The sequence below is a fragment of the Lampetra fluviatilis genome, chromosome 32 (assembly GCF_964198595.1).
Source record: "Lampetra fluviatilis chromosome 32, kcLamFluv1.1, whole genome shotgun sequence".
In the NCBI taxonomy this organism is placed as follows: Eukaryota; Metazoa; Chordata; class Hyperoartia; order Petromyzontiformes; family Petromyzontidae; genus Lampetra; species Lampetra fluviatilis.
Genome location: NC_136306.1, coordinates 9982925 through 10010038, shown reverse-complemented (window position 1 = coordinate 10010038; position 27114 = coordinate 9982925). Strand labels below are relative to the sequence as shown.

General features: G+C 48.7%; 1 protein-coding gene across 1 annotated transcript; it reads left to right on the top strand.

The window, feature by feature from the left end:
* The first annotated feature begins 1660 nt into the window (after nucleotides 1-1660).
* On the top strand, nucleotides 1661-23723 carry LOC144943838 (uncharacterized). Its single transcript, XM_078871685.1, has 16 exons — nucleotides 1661-1724; nucleotides 3572-3671; nucleotides 5243-5426; nucleotides 9709-9810; nucleotides 10973-11086; nucleotides 12609-12676; nucleotides 12993-13180; nucleotides 14490-14699; nucleotides 14906-15054; nucleotides 15747-15837; nucleotides 17271-17353; nucleotides 18528-18696; nucleotides 19452-19615; nucleotides 20330-20436; nucleotides 21727-21817; nucleotides 23697-23723. Exons 1-16 carry the CDS (start codon nucleotides 1661-1663, stop codon nucleotides 23721-23723), a joined length of 1911 nt encoding a protein of 636 aa, XP_078727811.1.
* Nucleotides 23724-27114: the final 3391 nt, after the last annotated feature.

Sequence of the window (27114 nt, the reverse complement as noted above, 5' to 3'; positions counted from 1 at the left end):
CTTAAACTTGCGGGAGCCTTCCAAGTTTGACATCCCAAGTTTTGACTTGCACATTGCTATCCCTCGTAATGCCATTATGGGCCCTTTATCAGCAACCGTCTATTGCTAGGCTTGGTGCGTCCCTGTGAACGGGAGAGCGTGGAAAGACCAACATGCCCCCGCTGTAGCGATAAGACCATAAAACAAGCCGCTGCACGCAGCAACGCGTACGCGGGTTACATTTTTGATATTAAACCGCTCCAGTCGACCACTTGTCACCATAGCAGCCAGACTCTGCAACTCCCCCCCCACTGCCCGTCCCTAAGAGGGGTGGACACGCGAGTTTGCAGCGCGGAGACAACGCTTGCACGCGGGAGGGCGAGGCAGCTCACGACTTGGCGTGGGAGGATTCGCCTCGGATTGACTCCGTCAAGGATCCACCGTGGCAACGGCGTGGGGCTCGCTCGCTCACCTCCCTCGCGACCACTGACTCTCGCGAGCGATCCTGCGATCGCCGTCGATCGCACCGGCGCAGGGCAGAACGCTTCGCAGGCGGGAGGGGAGCGGATCGAACGTTGGTTCGGAGGAAAGCGAGCGAGGACGGCTTCTTGCTGCAAGCACTTTGTGAGTTTTGTGCAACACACCACCAGAGGTTTTTTTTTCTTTCCGCAGAGTAAATTTTTTGTACGTTTAGCAGACATTGCAGGCATTTCTCTTCTCTTTGTGGGAACATTATTCTCAGTCAGTTAAAAAAACTGTTTGTATGTGTGCATGTTGAACTTTTTTTGCACCGTATGTAGCCAATCGTTCAAATCGGAATTGTGGGCGAAGGACAACAAATAAAACACAAAAAATACTTTTGCCTTTTTACAAGATGTTGAGGCCGTTTGCTCTTTTGCTTTTACTTGGAAAGCTTAACATTATCACCACCAAAACACTGTTAGCTCAGCAACTTTGACGTGAACATTTAAACGTTGCTGATCAAATCCCCGCTATGTGGAAGAAGAGGTTATTTCCAAAGAACACAATTGCCCATGTGTGTCGTGCATGCTTCCCACCAAATCTGAGTCGTCGATATGCATTAAGAGTAACTCAGGTGAGATTTTACTTTCTATAGTTACAGCGTATGAGTTATTTGCATGCCATAAAGCCATCTCGGCTTTAGGGGCATTTCCACTATTTCAGACATACACTGTAGACACTTTAAAGACGTGGCGATTCGTGGTTATAAAAATGTTGTGATTTTTTTTTTTGCTTTACTTGCATCCAGTAATGTGAATCGATTAGGACTGGAATCCAAATAGAACAAATTTATCCGCTTTTGTTGATCGGGGAAAAATGGTGTTGGACATACTCGGACGAACTGACTTTTTTTTATCCACGTTGCAACAGTGATTGTGCCGTCCGTTCACGTCTGTACGTATGTGTCACTTGACACCCTGTTCCATCTCAAGAGAACGATCCAGACAACACTTTTAATTAATAATAAAAACAATATTATCTAAAGCTGTAGACAAATGCCATGAAAAGTACACTTTTATATTTAATTATCGGGGAAGATTTTGAATCCTCGACTGTGAGGATTGCCCAATGTGTAGAGCTGCCCTGTTGTTTCTGCAAACCGTTGGGGTTGTTTTTCCAAGTCTCCGCCGTGCCCGTGTGACAGGATTCGGCCGGCACCATGAGCCCAGAGAGGAGCTCTTCCCGTCGGCAAGATTCGGCAGATCGTGACAGTGACGCCGAAGGTAGGACCGATCACACGTGGGTTTATTGATCATCATCGCTTAACCTCTCTCGCGGAGTACTTTCTGGGTCGCCGATCGACTGGAGTAGACACGTGACTAGTAGCACGCAACCATAGCGACAGGCATATTGCATGTGGTGTAGTGGATGCACTAATATTCTCCAGGTCACAGAATCCAACACACCCCAGTTGAAGTGAAGCCCTGTTTAAAATATTTATGTTAAATTATCAATAATCTTTCGATTTAAAGCTTTCGTGACTGCAGGGATTCATGTTCTTGGTTCTTTTGGTAAAGTCACGTAGAAGGGAAGTAATAAAATAATAAAAATAAAACATAATAAAATAATTCTCACGACGTTTCGACCACAACGCAAGTATCCGTCCTCAGGTGAAGAATGAATAATAATCTAAAAATAAATAATAATAATAATATCAATAATCTATTATATTTAGGATTTATATAGCGCCCTATTTTAAAGAGACCCCTTGCTTGCATCGGAATATTTGTCCAGTTCCATATTAATGAGTCTTCGTCTTTAGTTTGGGAGGACAACATAGAATCAGAATTTTTTTTAACTTGGCCAGTCCCATGGCTAGAACGCTTGGTCAGCCCTGGTGATCACCCATCCAAGTATTAACCAGACTCAACCCAGCTTAACGTCTGAAGTCTCGTGAGATTGGGCGCATTCGGGGTGATTTTGACGGATGAAATCTGTGAAGCTTGCCTTTTTGAAATGAAAATTTAATGATCCATGACAAACTGGTAATAAATGGCTGACTGCGTAGACAGACACGACGTTTCTGTTATTTTCTACCATCTGTATCGCGCTAAAAATTACACCGTTGTAAGGCTACAGCATGTAAAAGCATGCAGCTGGGTTTATTTGCTGTGCTGTTGTGAAATCCAGTGCTGAATGCCTTGCAGTGGGTGTGATGACAAAAGTTATTCGCAGAGCACCTTGGAGAACTCCAAACCGGCGACACGGCCCACCTATCCCCACCTATCGCTTGGCCACAGTGTTTTTCTTTTTTTTATGAGACAAGCCATAAAAATTGGCACGGCATTTTCATTTTGATGAGACAGGGTTAGGGTGGTGCAACAATGGGCTAGGTGAGCGATGCTTGCAGTGAACAGAGCCACTGTGTTGCAGAATGACAGAAACCAGTTCAGACTCCATATCCTGCAAACCCAATGCTCATGCAGTATGGACCCAATGCAGCTCTTCGTAGCGAATTGTTCTTTCTTGTCAAACTTGTTTTTCTCGCAAAAGCGTGCCTCCGTCGTGGCCGAGCTGGAGCGCTTTTGCCACTTGTTGCAAGACATTTGCGGTTCGACCCCCGCGGCCACCCTGGTTAATACTGCGGGTGGTATTAACTGCAAATATGCAGTGTCTGCTTCATAATGGACGTTAAGCATCCTCTGGTGTTTTTCTTAAAACAGCAGGCACGTGTATGCCAGAGTCATGGTCTGACTGAATTACCTGAAAATTACTCGTTTGCGAGAACATATCTAGCAACAATTGCCACATACTACGAAACTACCGCGGACTATGTCTACGAAACACAGCGCATTCGTGATAGCCTCACGCAATAAAAATGGCACGAATATCAAATGTAATTAGCAATGACTTGATTTGATTTTGCCCGCCAACAACGACACAAACAGTGCGATGCAATTCAGCCGTTTCTTAAAGGTGCCAATCTTGTCCACGTGTCTGGTGAGCTGTGACCGGTGAGCCTTTGCAGGAAGCCCGGTGGTGAGGACGCCCCCACTTACTGGCGAGCGGTTTTCGCTGTCTTCGTTGCTGTTGATTTTTGACCGATGGTTGCGTGCGTTGCGTGGCCCAGGTGAGAAGGAGTACCTGTCGCTGGTGCAGCAGCAGAGGAGGCTGCAGAGCGAGCAGCGTGTGTACAAGCGAGAATCAACCTCCGAAATCCGCAAGCAGATGTAAGCGGTGCAGAGGACACTCGCACCTGGCACACGGGCATCAACGGTGGCGTAGTAGTGTGGTTGGCATGGGCCCTGGTGAGGTTTTTTTCTTTCTGGATATATAAATGACACAGGTTGTCATAAGTATCACGAGGGGTTTCCCACTCAGTTGGATCGTGGGCTGGCACTCACCGCCAATGAGCCGGTTGTGAAAATTTCACGATCCAATGGCAGACAGCCACTGTCGACTTCCTCTAAAGGTGGTATCTATTTTATCGACACCACAGGGATGATGGGTTGAGTCAACCCCCCCCCCCAAGCAGGATTTGAATTCGCAAGGCCTCCGATTGTTAGCAGTATACCTTTGCCGCTAAGCTTACACTGCCAGATAATGATCATTAAAATCTATGCAAATGTATACTCGAGCATGGTAAAATTGTTTGGCGTGAGTCTGTTGTTTGAATTCATTGTGAAAATGCAGCCTTGTCAATTTCCAGGTGTCTTGGGGGAGTTTCTGCTGCTTGTCAGGTCCAAGGACACGTTGACTTCAAAGTAAACAGGGATCTTTTTTCTTTTTTTAGTTTCTTTCTTCAGCTAGAGGTGGCAAAGAAGTGTCTACTGATGCGTGCATGTGCGGGCATGTTACGTGTTATGTGTGTGAGAGTGTGTCACGCGCGTTGTGTGTTGATAACTGGAGTGCGAGCATAGTGGTCTTGACACCGCTACAATAGTATCAAAAACCTACGTTGACTCGTGGCTGCGAATGTTAATTGAAAAGGTTGTGTTTACTTAATTAGGCTGACTTGGGAACGAAAATACATTACATGGCATGGCGTTTATTCACCAGCACTATAATGTGACAAGTTTGTTTTCTTCTTCCCCACCCCCCCCCCCCATACTTATTTTCCAATTGTGCCATCGGCATTTTATCACATGCAAATTACATTACCATTCGCTACGCTGGCAACTAGCGGTGCACCACTATGTGTCGGAGAGCGGCGCTGGAAGATGATGCCGTGCCACGACAAATGGTGGAAGTTCAGTAGACCTCTCTATCCATATGGGAGGCGCAGCCTTCCGTATGTCCTGCACGGTGTTCATCGTATGTCGTCAGAGTGAAATTGTTGCAGCTGTAAGTAGTCAACGTCAATGATAAACTAATTTAATTCATCTTCTTGGTTCTTTCGGTAAAGTCACTTTACCGAAAGAACCAAGAAGATGAATCCCTGCAGTCACGAAAGCTTTAAATCGAAATTTCATTTAATATAGTTGGGTTTTTTTGTGCATTCATTTGTGATCGTCTGAGGCCATCGATTTTATTTTTGTTGTCCTTCCTCCGCACAATTCCGATTAGCACGGTTGGCTATGCGCTGTGCGAAATAAGTTCAAGTTGCATGCATGTGACTCGCTACTCTTGGGCCGGCCGATACCCGGATTCAAACCAGAATCTAAGCGGTGCCGGCTCAGCTTCTGTGTCTCATGAGCCACCCGGCCACCTCCGCTCAGAGGGGGGGTGGGTCTTTCCCCTTGAGTCCCCGGTGAGGCTGCCCAGAACGGATGATGAATGTTGTTGTCTTTGCGATTGCTAGGCAGGAGCTGTCTCGTCTGGAGGAAGAGAGAAAGACCACTCTCCAGAAGCTGGCAGTGGCTGCCAGCCATCGAGGAGGACAGAGGTACAGCGCAGGAAGAGTGTCCTCACTCCTGGCAAGAAACGGACATCTCGATGAGCAGATTGAGCAGGAACTGCAAAGACAGCAAATGCTGGACGACCAGGTCAGAGGCTGTCTGGTTCAGTTTGTGGATTAAATTAACAATTATTAATCAACATAATGATTTATTATTTGTAATGCACGTCTTTTTGTTCACTCTCTGGGAGAGAGGGAACGATTCTAAGGCATCAGAAATTGCAGACAAGCCGGAACTGGTGCCAACAATTTCCCAAGCTCTCGGGTCCTACAGCGAGATGTTTGGCCGTTCATGAATGTTTAGTTACCGCTGCTGGTGCTGTCTGCTTCGCTTCAGAGAGCATGTTTAGATGAGAAGCCACACGCAGACAAGGATGTGTGGCCCGTGCACTTTCATACTCGGGGAGATGAGTCGCCCTTGGAAAAAAAGCTTCTTAGCTGGATGGGCTTCCGTCGGGAAATAGCTCTGATTCTGAGTGTAGTGTGAGATGTAAACGCCCCATTGCAACATCGACCCCTACAGGGCATACGACGCCCATTTGCTGGCCGGTGCTGCCCACGTAGGGACGGTCGCCATTACGATCCCCTTAGGCGAGGCTGCTGCGGGACAATCGAATGGCAGAGGTGGCCATGGGATGAAGGTTATTATTCATGCGATTGGCAAATATGTTCAGGAGCTACATGACAATGCAGAGGTCTGCTGGCCACGAGGTGGCTTCAGTAGGGCGTTTGTGCGGCTCTGCTATACTTCTGGTAGCCTTCTCACGGTTTCACGGTGGCCAACCTGATCATCTCTTTGGTTCTTTCGGTAAAGTCACGTAGAAGGGAAAAAAAAAACAATAAAGTAATACAAATAAAACAATACGATTTTATTGTTTTATTATTATTCTTTTATTGTTCACTTAGAAGGGGGGTAAAACAAAAAAATAATAAAAATAAAACAATGCAATTTTATTGTTTTATTTTTATTCTTTTATTGTTTTTTTCCCCTTCTACGTAACTTTACCAAAAGAACAAAGAAATATGAATCCCTGCAGTCACGAAAGATTTAAATCAAACTTTAACCTGATCATCATCGTCATTGTCACAATCCATGGGCGGATAGCCCCAAGGGTGTCCACTGGACATTTCATAATTTGTTTCCACTCTCCTCTCTGTCTTGTGCCAATATGCCCAAATAGTGGCCACATCTTTCTGGCACAAATCTCTTCTGTCGTCATGAAGCCATCCTCTGTGAGGTCTTCCTCTTTTTTCCAGTTCCTTCCATTTTTCCGAAGAACATATTTTTAATTATCCTGCAGTTGTCCATCCTACACATGTGTCCAAATAGTGCCAGTTTCCTTCTCATCGCTGCCTGCACCATCAGGTCTTCTTCTATATGCAGCCTTTTTCTTATTTGGTCACTACAGCTTAGATGCAGTATCCTTCTGTAGCAATGCATTTCTAGTGCCGACATCTTATCTCTGTCAGTATTTTTCTAATGTCCAAGTCTCGCAGGCGTACAAAGCTGTACTGAAGATGTTCAGTTTGATTTTGTAGCTGATTCGCTTGCTTCTCCAAATGCTATTGGATCCTGCCATTACTCCTTTTGCCTTTCGTGATCATCGCTCGCTTGTGTTCTTTCGTCTTTTCACCTAAACTTAAATACAGCTCCAACGAATACCGTAATCTCGGCGAAACGGACGTCATTCATTCGGGCCAAGCTGTTGTGCGAGGTACATTGGGATGCTGAAGGATTTAAGCATCCTATAAATACAAATCTTCACCCCTTGTCTTTGCTGTGTTTGTGCGTTCAGCTGGTTTCCAAACGGCCCGTGTGGTCACGCATCGTTACTCGCGAGTGGCCGTAAGCCTCTGGGGGGGGGGGGTGGGGGGCCTGTTGGGAGCCCTGCTTTTCTAATTTCCAGAGAAGCGTTGACCCACGCAGAGAAGCCACAAGTTAATGCTAAACTTGTGTCAATTTGCTCCCTACGCTGGTATTGACACAGAGAAATACTTCCATCACCATGCCAATGCCGCCCCGCCCCCCCGTCCCCCCCGTCCCCCCAACAAAACTTGGATTGCTCGTTAGTCATTGCTGACCCTTGCAAAATTGGAGTTGTCGTTGAACCCGTGAACTGTTTTGGCATTGCTGTTAAAAGAGGGGAGAGTTTCAAATTTGTAAATGATCATTTTAAAACCCTTCACAACAGAAGCGTTTGTGCAGGCCAGACAATAAATAGGTTTAACAAAACACATATATGCGGGTCTCCTGTACAAAAGCCTTCGGCCTTGTCCAGACCACTAACTCCAAAGAACTGAATGTGTGACCATTTTTTTGTTGGCTACGTGCGCTCAACTCGTCGAGTATTGGTCTAAACGACAAAATGACCACACATTCAGTTCTTTGGAGCTAATGGTTTGGAGAGGTTTTGCACGTGCAATGCTGCACATATTTGTGTGTGGTAAAAACTACGAGGGAGAGGCTGCAGGCTACAGATCGATATTTCTGGGAAGTAATAATCATAGTAATTCCATTTGTACAGCGGTTTTTCATCAAGGATCTCAAAACACTGTACAGGACACAGCAGCAGCAGACACTCAGCAAAAAATAATATAATAAATACATTTAAAAAATCATTCACTAAATTAACTAAAAGTTTAATGAGCGGAAGCGCATAAATAGGTTATAAGGAGCATTTTAAACATGTCCACAGACTCGGCGATCGCTCCGATAGCTCGTGGAATAAGAGCGTTCCATAGCCTGGGAGCTACACCGGAAAAATCTCGGTCACCCATGGACTGAAACCTCGACCTGGGAATACGGAGAGGAGATCTGCATCCCCAGATCTTAGGGACCTTGAGGGGACAAATGGATGCAGCATGCCAATGATGTAGGCTGTGTGTCTGTCCATCCGTTTGTTCATTCGTCCGAGGACACTTGCCCACGTTTTATATATGGAAATTGCAAAATAATTCAACCAATCACTATGAAACTTACCAACACAGGTTACAAATATCAGTACCCATATCTCTACCATTTAGGGGCAAGATTGACTTTGAAACACTTTCAGAAAGCACTTTTACAACAACTAAAAATAAAATATGTGCTGTGAGGCAGTGGGATGATTTTCTACACAAGGTCGTGGGTGTAAGTGCACAAATGCCTAAATGTGCACTTGTGTGAGTATGCGTTCGCATGTTTTTTCTGAGCTCGCCTCTTTGTTGCACCTAAAAAAAATAGAGCCTCCATTACTGGGTCCGTATTACCAGCTTGTTTGGACTGTGTAATCCACTGTGTCATTTGCAAGCTGGGTTTATCTCGGCGTGGCGGTGCAGACATATACAGCCCAGGCCGCCGGATAAACGCCTCGCCCATGACGCCGTGCAGGTCGCGAGGGTTATTCGAGGGAGCATCGGTATGGGAGCGCATGATACAAGTGCGATTCAACAAGGAGTTGCATTGCACTGCCCTCTGCTCTCGCAGCAGCATTGAACACCGGCGTTATCCATGGCGGTAGCCTATACAAGTCCTATCCAGGCTCAGACCTGTTTAGCTTCCGTCATCTGATGAGAATTGGGCGATTTGCGGGTGATTCGGCCGTGGGCGATGCAGACGCTGCCAATTAATTCCAGGTGCAGGAGTTTTGGGGGGTTACCACAAATGGAATGTGTGTGTGTATGAATGTGTGTATGTATGTGTATGTATGTATGTTGTGGGGAGCGGTGGGGGAGCGGTGGTGTAGCGGTTAGCGCGCTGCGCTATGAACCCGGCGACACTAGTTCGATTCCCACTCATGGCCAACACCAGGGACGATTATCTGAACCGGTCCCGGGCCTCCCCTAGGTCGACTCAGCCTCAAATGAGTACCTGGTGAGGTGTGTCAACATTGCCACTAGGGAGACAAAGGCGGTCGGGCGTGGTGCTGGCCACCCACCCCCTCGTGTACCGTGCTGGCCATCATAGGTGCTCGCAAACAGCACTTGCCCCTACAGTCTGTTCAGGCTATATGGGGGATCTTTGATCTTTGATGTTGAACTTATTTCGCACCGTACGTCGCCGACCGTGATAATCGGAGGTGCCGGTGAAGGACACCAAACTAAGCACAAGAAGCAGCTGTAAAGAAATTAGTTTGTCAATCTATATGATTTAAAAGCGCAAAGCTCCAGTGGCTTCCCATAACATCGGAAGGAAGAGCGTTCCAGACGGCCGCGGAAGCGCATCTGAAAGCGCCGCGCGATGCGGTGACCGCCGCCTTTGTTCGATGGCAGCAGCCAGGAGGAGCTGCTGCGATGATGACACCGGGGGGGGGGGGGGGGTTCCCACGGCGGAGCGCACGCAGCGCGACGTTGTTGTTCCTCTGCGCGTGACCACCACCCGCCCAATTCAGATCGGGGCCATGGAGAAAACCCTTGAGCGCAAGCGAGCGGCTCCAGTGAAGCAGCTCCACGTGCAGAGCAAGATTCACAACGCGAGCACGCGGCTGGACACGGTGAGCGACTCATATGAGCTCGTAGGCTTTCGCGAGCAGTGTTATCCATAATCGAGGTGTCGTTAAAGCCGCCACCACCCGACACAGCCGATTCGTAAGGTTTGTCACAGTAAACAAGACGTGCCAATTGGTTGCTACTTCAGCACACCCGGTGTGTTGGAGAGTAAACTCACAACATTTACAATTCGACTACGATGTCTCGCTGTGTCGGGTGGTGGCGGGGTTAACGGCACGTTTATATTTACGCGAATCAACCCCCCCAAAAAAATGCCCTTTATTATGAGCTCAGTAGCGATGGCACGTACAATTGACTCCATCACGACATTCACAGTCACAACTCGAATCACATGTCTTTGCACTTGTATACAACAACTACAGTCACAGCCACAACTTGCTTTCAAATTTTATATTTGAAACTACTATGAATAAAATACATTCTCTCTCTCTCTCGTTGTTTAGAAGTGTCTAGTTTTATGTTCATGAATATTAATTAGGTGGTGGGTGTCGATCCCAACCTTGACGACTGCTGTATATTTGGAGTTTGGATTTGTCTCCGAATCCTCCGGTTTTTCCCCTCCGCATTTAGAAACATCACGCGTTTAGAGTATTTGGCTGCTATAAACTCCACGCAACAATAACCAACTTCGTTTCGCTATCATTTGTGGATAGGTCGCTACATAGCTCAGTGGGCCTTACCTGGTAAAACACAAACAGTTTTATGTAATAGTGGGTGGAAGATGTGTGCTAGAGAGGTGCCACGTGTGTAAGGAAAACATTTCACTTTGACTTGTTTTTCTGCCTGCTTGTCCACAGCCGGTATGTGTGCACGTCTAAGTATTAGCCTTGAGCGGGCAAGTGAATAACGGTGGCACAGTGGTTAACGCACTGCATTACGTACACCCCGTGACCCAAGTTCGATTCCCGCTCGCAGCCAACGTCATTGACGATTATTTGAACCGGTCCTGAGCCTCCCCTAGGTCGACTTAGCATCAAATGAGTACCTGGTGCGGTGCGTAAACGTCAGCACTGGGGAGATAAAGGCGACCGGGGGGCGTGGCGCTGACCAATCGTCCCGGGCTTCGACGACGCTCGCTGACAGCACTTGCCCTCTCTGGTGTGTGCGACCACGTGGGGCGGCGCAATCTTTTGTCCGCGTGAGCAGACGAATACCAAGCTGGGTGAGCAGCTGACGGAGAACGGGCGACTGCGAGGAGACATCGACACCCTGCGTTGCGAGCGCGACAAGTTCCTCGTCGTCCACAGCAAGCTCGAGAAGGTCGCCCGCTTCTTCACCGACGACGAACGCCCCCCGTTTCTAGCTTTGCAGCTGGGTGGGGGAAAAAAATGTTGTTGTAAAAATTGTTTTTATTGTAATTCAAGAAAACCAGAATACAAAGTAGATTCCAAATGGGAGGAATTTAGAACTTCTTTCGCACCGTACGTAGCCAACCGCGCCAATCTGTGGGTCTCTGTGAGTCTCTATGGGTCTATTGGTGTCTCTGGGTCTGGGTGTCTGCGGGTTTCTGTATGTATGTATGCTAAACTTATTTTGCACCGTACGTAGCCAACCGCGCTAATCGGAGGTGTGGGGGGGAAGGACAACAAACTAAACACAAAAAGCAGAGTTCCATAGAAACGAATTTTAAATCCGGATTTAAAAGTACATAGCTCCAGTGGCTTCCAAATATCGAAGGGAAGAGCGTTCCAGACGGCCGCGGAAGCGCATCTGAAAGCGCGCGATGCGGTGAGCGTCTTTGTTCGATGGCCAGCATGTACCAAACCCGGAGTGATGTACCCTCAAAATTAGAGACCGGCCGGAGGACATCCGAGCTCACTGCCGTACCGTGGCGAGGGTAACAATCGGGAGCGGGCTGTTTATGGGGGAGGGGAAGAATAATGGCAGAAAGGGGGAGGGAGCGAGGAGGAATAATATAACCAAAACAGAACCGGAAATAGAATAATATAAACTCATTGTGGGAACCTTCCTTATCAAGGGTCGAGTTGGACTGGAACACGCAAACACACGCACACCTCAGCGGTGTCCACCTCCGATCAGCACGGTTGGCTACGTATGGTGCGAAAGAAATTCCACATGCACACGCACACACGTGTACAATTATGAACCCGAAAGAAAATCGCGGCTCACTTTTACGCGGGCACGAACGAAAACGCCTGCTCGTGCCTTGGTCTCGCGAAGGCGTTGGTGTTTGGGTCGCAGTTCCACAGCAGACACGACGCTAAGATGCAGCGACGGGCACCACACCGTCTGTGGGCCATTTGGAAGCGCAGGGCCTCTCACGGGGCCAGGGGCCATGTGACATGAAGACACGGGCCGAATACTGCTTTACAGATGCCGTTGTTAGCGAACACCTATTAGGGTCAGCACACCGACATGCAGAGTGAGTGTGGCATACAGCACAGTACAGCACTCACGCCCATCTGTGTCTTTCCCATCTCGGTGGCGCAGTTTGCCATCGTTCATAAAGCTGAGCCAAATCGAGTTGCTAGGGGGATGTCTACCCATCCCCCTAGATACGTAATTTCAGTGCCTCCACTTACATTATTTTCTGGACAAAAGTGACACCACATTACGTCAGGTAATGTAACTTTCGTAAGCATGAGAATGCCTTAAATTAATTATTCCATCATCTAACCGATCCAAATATCTGAAAAAATATCCGGAATTACCCTTACAATCTTTTTGATCCGAAACTCGTCTTATTCGAGGTACGGGCAGGTCCAGGGTCAAATTCGGACAATGCCTACAACCGACGGTTGTGCTGTCATGTCACCTGCAGGAGCTCAAGGACCTGAAGAAGGAGATGAAAGCATCGATGGAGGCAGCGAGCGAAGCTCACCAATCGAGGTGAGGCAGCCATCAGTCACGACCCCCTGCTCCGTTTGACAACGACCTGGCTGGGGATCACGATGGGCACAGGGCAGACATTATTTAAAAGGAGACGGAGCTGTAAAACTCTTCAACAGTCTCCAGTCTGGCTCTGTCGTTATACGCGAAATGTGCGATTCACACGAGCATCTCCGGGACGTATCCCTCGCGAATAACGAGGGAATGCTTTTACTCGAGCGCTTTAAACGTACGGGAGTGGCGGTGGTGTTGTTGTCCTCGAGCGCTTTAACGGAACGCCTCGCCGTGACCGCCTCGCCGTGACCGCGCGACGCAGGGAGGATGCGCAGGCCAAGCTGAGCCGCGTGCGGGAGCAGAACGAGAAGGAGGTGGAGATGTTCCACGCGGAGATGCGCGAGCTGCAGCTGGCGAGCGACCACGAGGGCGGGCTGCAGCGCTTCCTGCTGGAGAAGGACAAGCGGCGAGTGTCGCAAGACGAGCTGGAGCGCAGCCAACGCAAGCTGGGTCAGCGGCCCCTTTGCAATCGCCTCCCTGCTGCGGGCGAAAGTGACAGAGCCGCCAGGCACACTGAGATAAATCCCCGCCGCTCATTGGTCGGTGAAAATTGGTAGCCGCTTTGTCAAATTAATATATTGGTCGTTTTATGAATGGGCTGGTCCCCCGTCATAGGAACGTGGAGTTTTAACCACGGGCTCAAGACTGCTGATGGAGTTGGGCAATTCTCCGCACTCTCGTTGAGTACGGCGATGTGCATGCGCATACACGCGCGTAATAATGTGTGTACATGTATATTTATACCTATTTGTGTTTGAACTAATTTTGCGACTTATTTAAAGCCCCAGTTTGGTACCTCAACATTTGCTAATTTACTGGATTCAATGTTTTAAAATATTCCAATTAAAATAACATTCGGAATTATTTTCGCCCGCCGTGATTCCACGCCAGACCTCGGGATAATGAAACAATGATCTGCTATATTGTATTGGATAGTGCTGAGATAATAATTACCTATTTATCCAGCAAAGCCACACTGGGTCCAAAGACCTTTATTTTCAGGAGGGTCCTGCATTGGGATGTTTGGCCAATACTGTACAGTACTAATCACGTTTGAATGTTTTTGGCTATGGGAGGAAACCGGAAAACCCGGAGGAAACTCTTACAGAACAGGGGGAGAACATACAAACACTGCAGGAATCTAACCCAGGCCCCGACTCAATGTGTGCAGTTCGGTGCCCTTCTTCCGCACCTCTGATTAGCACGGTTGGCTACGTACGGCACGAATGAAGCTCACCGTGCATACAATTTGAGGCATAAGCGTTACCACAGCACCACCACGCACAAAACAGTTGTCGTAGACTACGGCGCAGCAAAATTAATTGTTGTAGTGCAGCGTGGACCAAAATGTCTATGCTCCCCATCTTTACCCCCCCCTCCCCCCCCCCCACTGATGTACAGTTAAATGTTAAATGTTCTCCACGAGTGGGAGGGGTTGGTAACACGCAGCTCCTTAAGGACTCTGCTGCTTCGCCACGTTACTCATCGAGGACCACCGTCTCGTATTCACCACTTGCTTTGCGGCTCTTCAAATATTGAAGTTTTTTTTTTACAGAATTCGAACAAAATTTTTTCTTATTGTTGTTTTTTGGTCACCGAGCCCTGCCCATGACACACAAAGCGAGCGGGGCGGGGGTGGGGCCCTCATCCAGCAGCGGACTGACAGACAAAACAAGCCGCGCCCCATTCACGGGGGAGACGCAAGTTTTGTCTCGTCCTGAAATCGTCAAGAACGGCGGTCTCCTTTTTACATCGACAGACGAGGCGAGACGCAAGCGCTTGGAGGAGCAGCGGGAGGCGGTGGCGCGGTACGATGCGGCGTCTCAGCAGATCGCGGCGCTGCTGGAGGGCGACGGCTCTCCTGGCGGCGGCGGCGGCGGCACCGGCAGCCCCAGAGCCGGGCGCGTGGCCAAGGGCAGCCTCGCCGAGCTGAGCGACACCGATGTCAGGCGGCTGCAGGAGCTGGCAGGCACGTGGGACCCCCCCCCCCCCCCCGCCGCCTCCCCCTGGTCCCCGAAAAAACCCCCAAAAAACGCTAAAACCCGAAAAAAAGCTAAAAACCGATAAAACACAAAAAAAACTGACTGAATGGGGGCCACGCTTTGCGCCCTGGGGAGTCCTCTCTCTGCCACGTTGCCCGAAACGTCTCGCCCCGCCCACCGGTGTGTGCCGCAGGGATGAGCCGTCGCAGGTCGGTGGCCCTGCCGGCGTTCCTGCACGCGTCGGCGGGCACGGAGGCGGAGGGGTCGCGCCGGACGCACCGCCGCATGTCGACCCTCGCCCTCGCGCTGGGGCTCGACGATGGCGAGGGCATCCGCGAGGCGGTGGGGGGAGACGCCACGCACCTGTACACCTCACCTGTACACGTCACCTGTACACACCCATAGACACTGCACACACCTGTACCTACCTGTACACGTCACCTGTACACATCACTTGTACACAGCCATAGACACTGCACACACCTGTACCCACCTGTACCCACCTGTACCTACCTGTACACATCACCTGTACACATCACCTGTACACATCACCTGTACACACCCATAGACACTGCACACACCTGTACCTACCTGTACCTACCTGTACACGTCACCTGTACACATCACCTGTGCACACCCGTACGTATCACCTGTACAGAGCTGCACATCACCTGTACACCAGTGACGATTACCTGAACCGGCTGCACATCGCCTGTACACAGCTGCACAGACACACACACACACGTGTACGCACTTTAATGGTCGCTCGTGTCACCCAGCGCTTGACGACTGTGCATATGCGCGTGAGTGTGTGTTGTGTACCGTATAACTCCAGGTGAGTTGGGGGCACAGGGCTCGGTAGGCAAAGTAAGAAGGGTGCAGGGACCGCCTTGATGGCATTGTCCGTTAACCTCAGCCGACGCCGCCTCCTGCTTGTTGATGAAGAGCGGTCCCTGGCGTCTGCCAAGTGGGAAGTCGAGGTGGGGCTCTCTAAATGTTGCCATGCTCCAGCGCTGCGTATTCACATCTCTCAGATCCGGCGCTCCCTGGAGAAAGACGGCGGCCCTGGCGACCGGAGCGGGCAGGAGGTGGACGGGAAACTTTTCTACTCCAAGTTTATGGAGCGTGAGGCCAGCACTGTGTGCACACACACACACACACGCACTGTGTGAACACACACACGCGCACTGTGTGAACACACACACACGCACTGTGTGAACACACACACACGCACGCACTGTGTGAACACACACACGCGCGCGCGCACTGTGTGAACACACACACACACACACGCACGCACTGTGTGAACACACACACGCGCGCACTGTGTGAACACACACACACGCACTGTGTGAACACACACACACACGCACTGTGTGAACACACACACGCACGCACTGTGTGAACACACACACGCGCGCACTGTGTGAACACACACACGCGCGCACTGTGTGAACACACACACACGCACTGTGTGAACACACACACACGCACTGTGTGAACACACACGCGCGCGCGCACAAAGATCCCCCGTATAGCCTTAGCAGACTGTAGGGGCAAGTGCTGTTAGCGAGCACCTATGAAGGCCGGCACGGCACACGAGGGGGTGGGTGGCCAGCACCACGCCCGACCGCCTTTGTCTCCCCAGTGGCGATGTTTACACACCGCACCAGGTACTCGTTTGAGGCCGAGTTGACCTAAGCGAGGCCCAGGACCGGTTCAGATAATCGTGAGCGGGAATCAATCTCGGGGTCGCAAGGTTCGTAGCGCAGCGCGCTAACCGCTACACCACCGCTCCCCGCACGCGCACACAAAGACAAAAATCCCCCTTATAACCTTAACAGACTGTAGGGGCAAGTGCTGTTAGCGAGCACCTATGAAGGCCTACACACACACGCACACTTACACACCTGTTCATGCTCGGAGCTCAACAACATTATCTGCTTCACTGTCCCTGTACTGAGCCAGCATCCTAAGTTCAAGATCACAGCACACAAAAACACCCTGACACGTAATGTTAGGGTTTTTCTCCTCACTAAATTCGGCTGAATTCCATCTGTGAGAATTCAAAATGTCACTTTTCGCTGCCATGCAGCAAACGTCTCTGTGGCACGGGGCGTGGGGCCTGTGCAGCGCCTCCCGGCGTGGATGAGCAACGCACCGATGAGGAAGAAGGGAAAAAAATACTCTTAGTTCTTTCGGTAAAGTCACGTAGGTAAAAAATGAAATTAAAATTAATAAAAAATTAAATAATAAAAATCACGACGTTTCGGAGGCAACACAAGTCTCCGTCATCAGGTGGGACCGTCACAGCCAGATTTGCTGCATCAAGTGAGGCAGGGATTCAAGATGCAAGCTCTTAAATACAAGTTAAGGGGGAGGAGAGGAGGGGGGAGCTTGTCAGAATGTGGTCAGATGTGAGTGTGAAGCTTCAAATCTAGAATTAAGGTAAAAAAACGTTGTTAATTGGCGGGATATCACAAAGGGATCACAAAACGTGGACAAGCAGTCACGGAGGAAACCTTGGATCAAAGGATTATCGATGCTTCTTTCCACAGGGGAAGAAAACAACTTCGCCCTCTACAACTACGTCTCGGAGCAGAGCGCGGCCATCCAGCAGCTCAACGATGAGATCGACAAGGTGGGTGGGACTGCGGGTGCCGCTGTGGCTGAGGACGTACGGGGAACGGTGGCGCAGTGGGCCACGCAATTGTTTTTGCGATTCGGGTGACCGGGATTTCACGCCACGCCGCGGACAAATTCATTGGCGAGCGGTGTAGGTCAAATCGGCCTTTAAATTAGTACTTGCCACAGTTCGGACGCCTCGGTGTGGGTGTAGCAAAGGCAGCCAGGCATGATGCTGGTCACACCGCTCTCTGATGTCCTGCTCCGACCTCAGAGACGGCTATCGAAACGATGACGACTGCCTGCCGGGGCGAGTCCAAAACGATAGAACGGAAGGTGAAAGAGTTGTTTTGCATTATGACTGACGAGACCAATCCCGGCTGCATAGCGTTTATATCGCACTTTGGACAGACGTGGACTGAATCTCGCATTGCATATTTGGTCTGGTGTTTTCTCCAAGTGTTGCTACCGCATCTGGTTTTGAAGGCACACCGTTTCTCTGCGTCAATGCCTGGCCTCAATAGGTGCTCGCTAACACCACTTGCCCCAGCAGTCTCTTAAGCATTTAAGGGGATCTTTGTGTTAGCTCAACACATTGCGCTGCAAATTTGGTGACCCGAGTTTGATTCCCGCTCACGACCAATAATAGTGGCGAATATTTGAACCAGTTCTGAGCCTCGCCTAGGTCTACTCAACATTAAATGAGTACTCTACCCGGTGCGGTGTGTAAACATCAGCAGTGCGGGGACAACGGCAGCCGGGCGTAGCGTTGTACACCCCCGCGCCCCTTGTGTGCCATTCCGGCTTTCATAGGTGCCCACCAGAGGTCGCAACCGGGTACCCGATACCCGTACCCTACCCGATACCCAGCTACCCATACCCGGCCGGGTACGGGTACGGGTAGCCGTTTGCGACCCTGGTGTGGCCGGGTACGGGTACGGGTAGGCCGTGAGTCACTGGTGAGTCACCGTTTGTCACTCATTTCGGGTAGGGTACGGGTACGGGTAGGGAACGGGTACCCGTACCCAGCCGGGTACGGGTACCCATTTGCGACCCTGGTGCGGCCGGGTACGGGTAAGGAATCAAAACCCGTTTGCGACCTCTGGTGCCCACTAAGGGCACTTGCCCCAACAGTCTGTGAAAGGCTACGCGGGTGGATCTTTGCCCCCCCCCCCCCCCCCGCGCGTCAGCTGACGACCGAGCTGCGCGACGGCCGGCGGAGCGATGCGGAGCGCGACTCGCGGCTCGGGGACGAGGCGCGCCTGCTGGAGGAGCGGGCGCGAAACGCCGGCCGCGAGGCGGAGCGGCTGCGTGGCGACAATCGGCGGCGGCGCAGGATGGGCAGCCAGCTGCAGAGCGGTAGGCGGCGTGCGACAAGACTCCTCGTGGGTCCCATCCTGGACCTCTGACGCCTGCTGTATAATAAGATAATTGTTTTTTGTTACCCTTTTATCTGGCAACAAAACTGACACCTTTTTTTACAAGGAGTCATATTTGCATAGACCACAATACCTGCAGTCGTAATGCAAACAAAAAACATAACTCTGATAATGTACGCACTGTCCTTGAAGTTGATTGGTTCACACCCGAGACAGCTTTCCTTAGAGCCTAGTCTCACATGGGTTGGACCAGATGACGCCAAAAGGCACACAACTGAAAGACAATGCACCATCAGAGTATGAGAGCTCGGGGTAAGCATTTACGCCATTGGTACCTCATTTGCCAGCAAAAAAATATGATAATTGTTTTTTTACCCTTTTATCTGGCAACAAAACTGACACCTTTTTGGAGTTTGCATCTTCTTGCTCTCTTCTCTCCCAGTGGTCGCGTGGATTTTTCTCCGGTTTTTCCCAACACATTTAGACTCGGCATCACGCGTTTAGAGTATTTGTCTGCGAAAGATCTTCACGTGATGATAAGCCACTTCGGTGAGCTATCATTTGTGGCCAGGTCGCTTCTGAAAAAAATCTGTATAGCTCAGTGGGCCTTACCTGGTTGAAACAAATGTTTTCACTTAGTTTAGACTCGAAGCGTCACGAAGCCACAGAATCGCTCACCGTGCGTTGATTTCGTTAGGTTGCATTCTACCTCTCTCTCTCTCGGTCTCTTCCCAGAGATCAGTTCTCTTCTGAGTCACATTGGAGGGTCTGAAGGCTCAGCTGGGCTCTGTTTTGGCCATGGCGAGGACTTATTGGAGCAGGTGGTCATGACCACCCTTGGCTGTGTGGAGCAACGAGCGAACGAGCTACTGACAGCTCGTGCTTATCAGCACTACCAGGTGAGGGTCTTCACCTGGTGCGTCTCATCACTGCCACTTGTTGCCATGTTTTGCAAACTGCTATGATAGATCCACTCAGCCAGTTACACAGCCAGTTACTCAACTGCCTAGTCAAACTGCCACCTAGCTACATCCCATCAGCTAACAAACCACCCAGATAGTCACACAGCCAACCAGCCAGCTGTCTCCACAGCCAACCAGTCAATCCGCTCTCCAATCAGCCAGCCAACTAAATACCCAGCCACTTAACCACCCATCCACCCAATCAACCAGCCAGTCAACCACCTAGCCACCCAACAAGTCAGCCTCTCAGCCACCTACTCAGTCAGGAAGCCACACAATCTTCTAATCAGCTACCCCAGCTATCCAGCCAGTCTCCCAGTCACCTGCTACCCACCTAGCCAGCCACATAGCCATCCAGCTGTTCAATCAGGCACCTACTCAACTAGTTTAACACGTAGGCTTTCGCTACCAATATTATTCGTAATAAAGTTTTTGGATTAGATTGCGTTAACCCACCACCGGACGCATGTCAACAAATCGTGCCAATTAGTTACTACTTCAGTGCACCGGTGTGTTGGTGAGTAAACCCACAACATTTGCAAGGTCCCCCTATCGCCTACTAAACTCGCCACACATCTGACCAACCATCCGTCCGGCCGCCTACCTGCCCAGTGCCTGCAGTTGTCCTTGTCACGTGACGTGTGCCTGCAGCAGGGTGCGGACGCGGTGTCGGAGCGAGGTGGCTCCACGTGGCAACTGCTCAGCCTCCCCCCACCGACCCAGGCTGCGAACTTTGACCTTGAGCTTCCATCCACCAAGTAAGGGATGTGCTCGCATCGACAAAGACGCTTCCTCGTGCTGCACGACTTTGGGATGTTCTCCCTAATCTACTTTCCCAAGTTCGTGTAAGCTTACTCAATTCCAGATCTATAACTCTTATCTCTTGCCGGCTGCTTGGCGTTTTGGATCTGTGGGGTTTGTGCATCTGGTTTAACAGAGAGAAACATCTCCGTCGCAGTGAGCTTAGCCCTTTTCCGTGTTTTTGTTACTCTTCTGGGCAAGTGGAGACAGCATTGTGTCGCAGTAACCTTAAGTTTTGTCTTTTTGTGAACCGATTTCGGCAAAAACAATGCACAGCGATCAGCTATTTAGTGAAATCTGATGACAGCCACTGGCATTTGATATTCATTCACGATTGCTGTTGGGAAGTCTTATTCCCCAAAACTAAAGTTGATACTTGTTGGTATAATGTTAAGCACGTCGACAATTAGGATTGTATGTCTCCGCAGGTTTCCGTGCTGCAAGGCCGTAATTAGAATATATATATTGGGGGGGACACATCCCCCCCAATATATATAATCAAATATGCTAAAAATGTCCCCTCCAATATATTGCTCTAAAAATATGTTTTTTTAATAATAATTGCGATGCTATGTAAATAAAAACAACTATTTTCTAACCCTTGGCCACAATATCTGGACTTGTCTTCATGTAACAATTCATAGATTGCTGTTTATATGATTGTGGTTATGGTTGTACTTTATATCTCTGCCATTACATACAATGAAACAAGAAAAGGTAAAAAAGAAAAAAAACAGATCAATGTAATACAATACACTATTAGACATTATTGTAAAAAATATATTAAAAGTCCATCCCATGTGTTAGTGAATTTCTTTATATTTTAGACAGGAAATGGCAGGAAATTAGTTTTCAAATTTAGATTTTTTTTTTTCTGGGGGGGGGGGACCCCAGACCCGCTGGAAGATTTGGTCCCCCCAATGTTGACTCCATGGCTACGGCCTTGCCGTGCTGTGTATCTCTCCGATGTGTTCTCTCCAGGTAATGTTCGACTGATGTCCGACCTTTCGCTCCCAGCGCGTCATGCCGAACAGCACGTAGCACAACCTGAAATCACACCAGAGAACTAAATAAAAGCGTACTTCGGTAACACCATTCGCGTATAAAACGGTCGACTGCCGTGCGGCAGGATACGTGAGCTCCAGCGTATTTGGCCGTGTGCATCGGAGCGGTTTCTAGAGGTCATTCTTGGAGGTCACCTGCTCTTTGCCGCAGCACGACGCGTCTGTGTTTCTCGTTGTGCCCAGACTCGCGAGCGGCAGCGACAGCGAGGGGAGGAGCAGCGATGATGAGCAACTGCTGACGGACACAGAACTCAGGGACAAGGCTTTGCAGTCTGTACGCACTCTCTCCTCCCTCGTGACATCATCACAATCATCATCATCATCAACAATCAATCACTACCATAATGTATGTTGAACTTAATTTGCCAGTAGAAAAATATGATAATTGTTTTTTTTACCCTTTTATCTGGCAACAAAACCGACACCTTTTTTTACAAGGAGTCATGTTTGCATAGACCACAATACCTGCAGTCATAATGCAACACCATGTGAGTCTAGGCTCTAAGGAAAGCCGTCTCGGGTGTGGACCTATCAACTTCAAGGACAGTGCATACATTATCAGAGTTATGTTTTTTGTTTGCATTACGACTGCAGGTATTGTGGTCTATGCAAACATGACTCCTTGTAAAAAAAAGGTGTCAGTTTTGTTGGCAGATAAAAGGGTAAAAAAACAATTATTATGTTGAACTTGTTTTGCAGCGTATGTAGTCAACCGTGCTGATCGGAAATGGCGGTAAGACAAAAAACTAAACACAAAAATAATAATGATCAGTTATCGCCATCAATCGCCATCATTAGTGGTCGTCACCAGTCATGCTCACTCCACTGCTGGATGAAGGCCTCCTGAAGCCGCCGCTGCCACCTCTCATGATCTTGCGATGCAACAATCCATCCAGCATATCTCCCCATGCTGCACGCAAACTAAATTCATTGCTCCATCTCCCTCGGTGGACGCTCTATTGGACGCGCTCCATTCCTTGGCTGCCAGACCTTTATTATTCCTGACCACTGCCCAATCATCCCTTCTCGTAATGAATGCATCTCTACAAGTTCGATTAACGGGGGTGCAAGATTTTAGCTCAACAATGTAGTGATTTCATAATAGAGGTTTTTGGGTTAAATCCCGTAAATATATAAACGTGTCGTTAAAACCCGCCGCCACCCGACACATTTATATATTTACGCGATCTAACCCAAAACCTCTATTATGGATGATATTGGTCGCGAAAGCCTACGTGTTAAACTGAATGTAGTGAATTGTTTCAGTTCAGAAACAGACTTTTTCGACATTGCAGTGCGTGATAGCGCCTCTAGTGGCTGATCGAGTCACTTCGCAGCCAGTACACGAAGCGAGGGAAAGAGACAACATCGGAATGCTATGAGGCATCTCCTTTACCAGTGGCAAAATATAGTAATAGGTTTTTACCCTTTAAACTGGTACAAAAACTGACACCTTTATACAAGGCATCATGTTTGCAATAACCACAACACAAGCAGTCAAAATGCAAACAAAAAGAAACAACTCTGATGATGATAATGATATGCACTGTCCTGAAGTTGATTGAAGCTGTCTCGGGTGTGGACCAATCAACTTCAAGGACAGTGCATATCATTATCATCATCATCATCAGAGTTGTTTCTTTTTGTTTGCATTTTGACTGCTTGTGTTGTGGTTATTGCAAACATGATGCCTTGTATAAAGGTGTCAGTTTTTGTACCAGTTTAAAGGGTAAAACCCTATTACAACATTGGAATGCATTACACAGTCATTATCCCCTGTGCGTTGGCTGTCGTGTTATTGAATTACCGCGGTCCAGTATTTGTATGCTGGGATTCGACATTGGCCGAGTCTCTGGTGGCCGCAGAGTCAACGTAAACCCATTGCGCAATGAACGCACCACGTGTCATGAGCTTAAGAAGCGATATTTCTGGGGGTGGGGGAGAGAAACAATCATTGACGCATCATCATTCCACAACCCCCTTCTCTCACTGCTGCAGAGTTCATTTCGCTTTGTCGGGGCAGCTTGATGGATGATTCGTTTCAGCGCGTGTGTGTGTGCCTGTGTCTGCGTGTGTGTCTGCGTGCGTGTGTGTCTGCGCGTGTGTGTCTGTCTGTGTGTCTGCGTGTGTGTCTGTGTGTGTGTGGTTTACAGGTTCTTCGCCACGAGACAAAGGAGTGAAGAAGAGTCAATGCACGCGAGTTACAAGGCATTATTACATCCGTTCAGAATTTTAAACCAACACGTTCTGTGTATGGCAACAAAAAAACAAATCGCAACAATCAAATGTGTTCGGCACAGACTGCAATGAGGCTTGTTATTGATGTTAGTGGCCTTAAACGATAATGTGGTTACTCTTTGGTTCTTTCAGTAAAGTCACGTAGGCATAAAATAAAATAAATCACGACGTTTCGATTGCAACACAAGCAATCATCATCAGGTGGGAAAACCACGGCAATAATTTTTTTTTGCTCAAGTGGGAGAGAGAGTTGCCGTGGTAAGAGGTTATATAGGTAAGAAAGGGGGAGGGGCAAGGGGGGAGAGGGAGGGGTGGGGGTGTGGGGTAGGGGGAGGGAGAGTTCTGAGTAGTGTAGTAGTACCCGGCAGATATGATAGACAACCAATGCAAAGCAGTTAGGGTTTTACCTGGTTAATAACATCCTCCCAATGACTGCTCAATTTGTATGCATCTTCTCGGTTGAAGTTATGTCTATGTTTATATATCTGGATGGCTTCATGAACAAACCTTTGATAGTAGCCCGAAGGTTTGCAGAGTACCTTGGTCTCGGAAAAAACAATATCTTGCGAGCCCACAGCGTTATAGCAATGGTCAGCCACGGCAGAGGTATTGGTTCTGCCGTGTTTCAGATCTGCCTTGTGTTCGCGAACACGGTCCGAGATATGTCTTTTCGTTTCCCCAATGTGTTGCAATCGAAACGTCGTGATTTAATTTATTTTATTTTGTACCCACGTGACTTTGCCGAAAGAACCAAAGAGTATGGATCCCTGCAGTCACGAAAACTTCAAATCTAGATTGATAATGTGGTCTTACGTTCAACCCCCTTAAGAGCTGTTGGTCGAGGCGAAACTGAGAGCATTGTTCATGCAAAATGTGATGGTCACATCACGTGGACGATGTCAGGCACGTTAGGAGTCGTGTGCCTTCTCGCCGTTCGTGAGCAGTCATTTGTGTTGTTAAATCTACTCGTTCAAATCAGTGTGACTATAAATGGAATGTCACAGATTCCTTAAAATGAAATGGTGCAGTGATGTCTTGCTTTGAAATATTTTCTTTTTAATGTTTGCATGCATACAAATACGTGAATGTGTGTCAGCAAATTTTTTTGTAATTTCATTACGATCCAATTTTATTAAAATGTTGTCAAAATGTTGCCGTAACTTTCAGAATGCATTCCAAACCCTCCCACTGCGGTACACCAACTCAATGTTTGGCAATGGACCACGGAGGGATATCGCACAAACTGCACCTCCGATCGGCACGGTTGGCTACGTACGGCGCGAAGGAAGTTCAACAACACAGGACACAACAACAGCTTCTGAAACATTAGTGACCTCTTTATTGTAAATGTTGTGGATTTGCTCTCCAACACACCGATGTGCTGTACTAGTAAGGCATTTGCACGTTCTGTTTAGGTGACAACCCTTGCTAGTTGGCTGTGTCGGGTGGTGGCGGGTTTAAACGACACATTTATTTACGCGATATAACCCAACAAAAAAAACATGCATTGTGGATGACCTCTTCTTGGTTCTTTCGGTAAAGTCACGTAGAATGGAAATAATAAAATAATGAAAATAAAACAATCAAATAATTCTCACGACGTTTCGGCCACAACGCAAGCAGCCGTCCTCAGGTGGAGAGCAGGTCTGTCGAGTAGACAGAGTCTGAATGACACACTCCAGGCTTGGAGCGACTATTTAAGCTGGGATGGAGGGGGGAAACGTCGTGAGAATTATTTTATTATGTTTTATTATTATTTTATTATTTCCATTCTACGTGACTTTACCGAAAGAACCAAGAAGATGAATCCCTGCAGTCACGAAAGCTTTAAATCGAAATGTGGATGACCTCTTGAACCCCCAGTAGGGGGCAGCACTTTCCCATCCACCCCGCCGCGGAGGGAAATGCTGCCGTGTGACAGAACGACGTGGGCTCTGGAGACCAATATCATCCATAATACTCTGGCGTAGGTGTGTCAGGTTGGAGGGGAGTCCGTGGATCACCTAGGGATCCACAGGGATCTTCAGAACCCTGTGGATCACCTAGGGATCACCTAGGGATCCACAGGGATCTTCAGAACCCGCGAGTTTCGCCGAGGGCAGGTTACAGGTTTCGAGTGAGCGAGATGCCCTTTGGGGCCGTCCATAAATGCGATTTTGTAAGATTTTTGACCCCCCCCCCCTCGTCACACGGCGTCACAAAAAGTCAGACCCCCCCCCCCTCAAATATGACGTCACAAAGCTCTGCCCCCCCCCCCCCCCCAAAAAAACCCATATTTCCATTTTGAAAATAAAATCGCTTTAAACTATTGTCATTGTAGTGCGTATTTAATGTGGCGCTGCACACTGATGTTGTAGGAGTGTTATAACAATTAGTATTATAACAATTTTATAGTTAAAGTTGCGCATTTTGATGGGACGTCACATTTCTCACCCCCCCTCCCCTCGTCACAAATGTCTGACCCCCCCCGGTGCGTATTATAAGCACTGCGCGTCTCTCTTCCCACGCGTGCATACTTCTCAGTCATGTGCACGGTCGGTGGTGTATAGTTGGGGCACCACGGTGGCGAGACGTTAACTCTCTCGTCAAGTAAACAGGAGGTCGTGGGTTCGATCCCAACCCCCGACGGCTGAATATTTTGCAGTTTGCGTCTCTCTCTCTCTCCCCGTCGTCGCGTGGAATTTTCTCCGGGTTTCCCCCCTCCAGGATGTGTCTGGAGTTGCTGCAGTGTTGGTGGGTGGCATGGGTGTTGGGAGGGGAGTTGTCCGTGTGCCCTCCAATGAGCTGCCTGGAATGAGAGCACCTCCTCTTGTGCGAGTGATGATGGGGTTTGTTGCTAGAAGCCATTGCTTTCTTTAAAGGCATTGAGAGCATTGCTTTCTTTAAAGGCATTGAGAGCATAAGTCATTTTCAGTATACAAAAGTGCAAGAAGCCGAGGTATCAGATTAGCCAGAAGGCATGTTGCTGATGCATTGTTGCAGGGCTTTTTGCAGCGTACTTTAATCATGTCAGTCTGCTTTTTTATACGAATGTACATTAACCCACTGCTGAACTTTCTCCCCTCATTGTGTCATTTCACCACCTGGGCAGTACGGGTTGGTAAAGTGAGGCTCCGGGTGGTTCAGATTTCACATCATTTTAGCAGATGGCAGCTGGGGAATGAGGTTCAGGTCTCACGGATCATAGTTTATAAAGTAAATGGAGATGGGTTAAAAAACGTACTCGGTGTTTAAAAAGCACCTCTTTAACTTGTTACCATCTAAGTTTGTAAATCAATAGCCAGGACTCACTACAGGACAGACTGTTACTGGGGAACGTTTAAATATTTCAAA